Genomic DNA, 2,166 nt, shown 5'->3' on the forward strand with positions numbered 1-2,166 from the left:
AGGTGTGGTCAATAAATTAGAGAAGAAGTGATACCTAGAGAGCAAATTTCACAATTCTCATACAAGGAAAAGTTGATGATTTTTTAATACTGCTTTATAAAATTAAGAACTTAAAGCTTATATAATATTAAAATTTAAATTATTAGCTAAGGTTTGATACCAAGGGTATTGATGTACCATGATAATAAAATACTTTAAATGTTGAATGTAACTCAATAAAACCTTGTGACATGTGCAGAAAAGGATGCCTGTATGGAAAGAGTTAAATAAGAAATGTATACTTTTTGACAGAGATAAAATTTAACTCATAAGATCACAAATACTAAATGTGTCTTGTTTCCCAACTTTTTTGAAGGCTAAATAGTAAACTACCTAATCATCTTGTAAGCAGATCCTGCAATATAAAAATGTCCTCAGGACTTAATGGTACTCTCTACATGAAAAATAGTACAAGAAATCCTAAAATAAATAACAAATTCATTTGAATTTCATTAAGTTAAAAATTATTTAGAGTTGCATGGCTGTAAAGTTACATGAAGAAAAATGTAAATAATCCAAAATAACTAGCCCAGCAATAATAGCCATTACGACACTTTTGTATCACTGAGTAAAATTATCAAAGTAAATGTAAGGTAAATAGATGGTAGGACTAATTTTTATATTATTTACATGTGGCTTATTTAATATAATTTACTTTATTAAACATAAGTATTGATATAGCATATTTTGGTCTTGCTATATGGGGTATATAATTGATTTATTCTATTTTTTTTTTCTTGCAATACAACACAAGTATCTATATTTACTTGACAAATTAAGTACATATAATAATAACAAAATGTTTGGTAGATGTGGAAAAATATATTCAGATATCATTACAAAAATGTTTGAACATTTTGGTCGTTTTTAGTTCTGTTCTACATTTAGTCATTTAGAACTGAATGTTGGTTACACCAGTTTAGTTCTTTTTTCTACACTTAGTTACTAGAAGCAAATATCATTACACAAATTTAGTTTTCTGTTCCACATTTAATCATCAGAAGTGAATGTCAGTTGTATTAGTTTGGTTCTGTTTCACATTTAGTCATTAGAAGTGAAAGTTAGTTACACTAATTTAATTTTTTGTACAACGTTTAGTCGTTAGAGGTGAATGTAATTTACACTAGTTTAGTTCTGTTTTTACATTCAGTCATTAGAAATGAATGTCAGTTGTACTAGTTTAGTTCTCTAACTGACATTCATTTCTAATGACTGAATGTAAAACAGAGAACTACAGTATTGTAACCAACATTCATTTCTAATGACTGAATGTAAAACAGAGAACTACAGTACTGTAACCAACATTTATTTCTAATGACTGAATGTAAAACAGAGAACTACAGTATTGTAACCAACATTTATTTCTAATGACTGAATGTAAAACAGAGAACTAAACTAGTATGTTTTACATTCAGTCATTAGAAATAAATGTTGGTTACAATACTGTAGTTCTCTGTTTTACATTCAGTCATTAGAAATGAATGTTGGTTACAATACTGTAGTTCTCTGTTTTACATTCAGTCATTAGAAATGAATTTTGGTTACAATAGTGTAGTTTTCTGTTTTACATTCTGTCATTAGAAATGAATGTTGGTTACAATAGTGTAGTTCTCTGTTTTACATTCAGTCATCAGAAATGAATATTGGTCACATTATTTTAATTCTCTTTTACATTTATTCATTAGAAGCAGATATGAATTGTTAGATATGATAAATATGTTTTAGTAATAACTATTATTAAAGCAGTTATGAACACCATATATATAACTAACAGTTTCTTGAGGGCTTACTCTATAATGTAATTGTAGTACTGATCAATATGTTTGTGTTATGTTTAATATGGTGAAACAGTAAAAATGTTAAGTAATTTTTCACACCCACACTCTAGGGTACCATAGAAAATTTTGTACCTCCCAAGGCATTTCCCACTTATCTAAGCTGTATAGTTGCATTCACTTCCCATGCCAGTCAGGTATGCTATATTTGTTGACATTTCTAAACAGCTAAAATATGTATTGAATTTGTCATTATGTATTGAGTTTTTTTATATACTGTATTAAGAATGTGACAAATCATTAATGAAAAATGTTTCAAAAAGCTGAGTATATGTAATCTTTCTACCTTTAA

General features: G+C 27.5%; 1 protein-coding gene across 2 annotated transcripts in view; it reads left to right on the plus strand.

Moving 5' to 3' along the window:
* The window catches only part of LOC106458435 (exportin-5-like), a 137,640-nt gene that overhangs the window by 48,143 nt on the left and 87,331 nt on the right, over positions 1–2,166 (plus strand). For both annotated transcript variants that reach the window (XR_002610372.1, XM_013917949.2), the window contains exon 10: positions 1,928–2,011. Coding sequence is in view for 1 of the 2 variants with exons in the window: in XM_013917949.2 (XP_013773403.1) it covers positions 1,928–2,011 (84 nt within the window). In the remaining variant the exon portion in view is untranslated. The remainder of the gene's footprint in view (positions 1–1,927; positions 2,012–2,166) is intronic.

Source organism: Limulus polyphemus, unplaced genomic scaffold (genome assembly GCF_000517525.1).
Source record: "Limulus polyphemus unplaced genomic scaffold, Limulus_polyphemus-2.1.2 Scaffold463, whole genome shotgun sequence".
Classification (NCBI taxonomy): domain Eukaryota; kingdom Metazoa; phylum Arthropoda; class Merostomata; order Xiphosura; family Limulidae; genus Limulus; species Limulus polyphemus.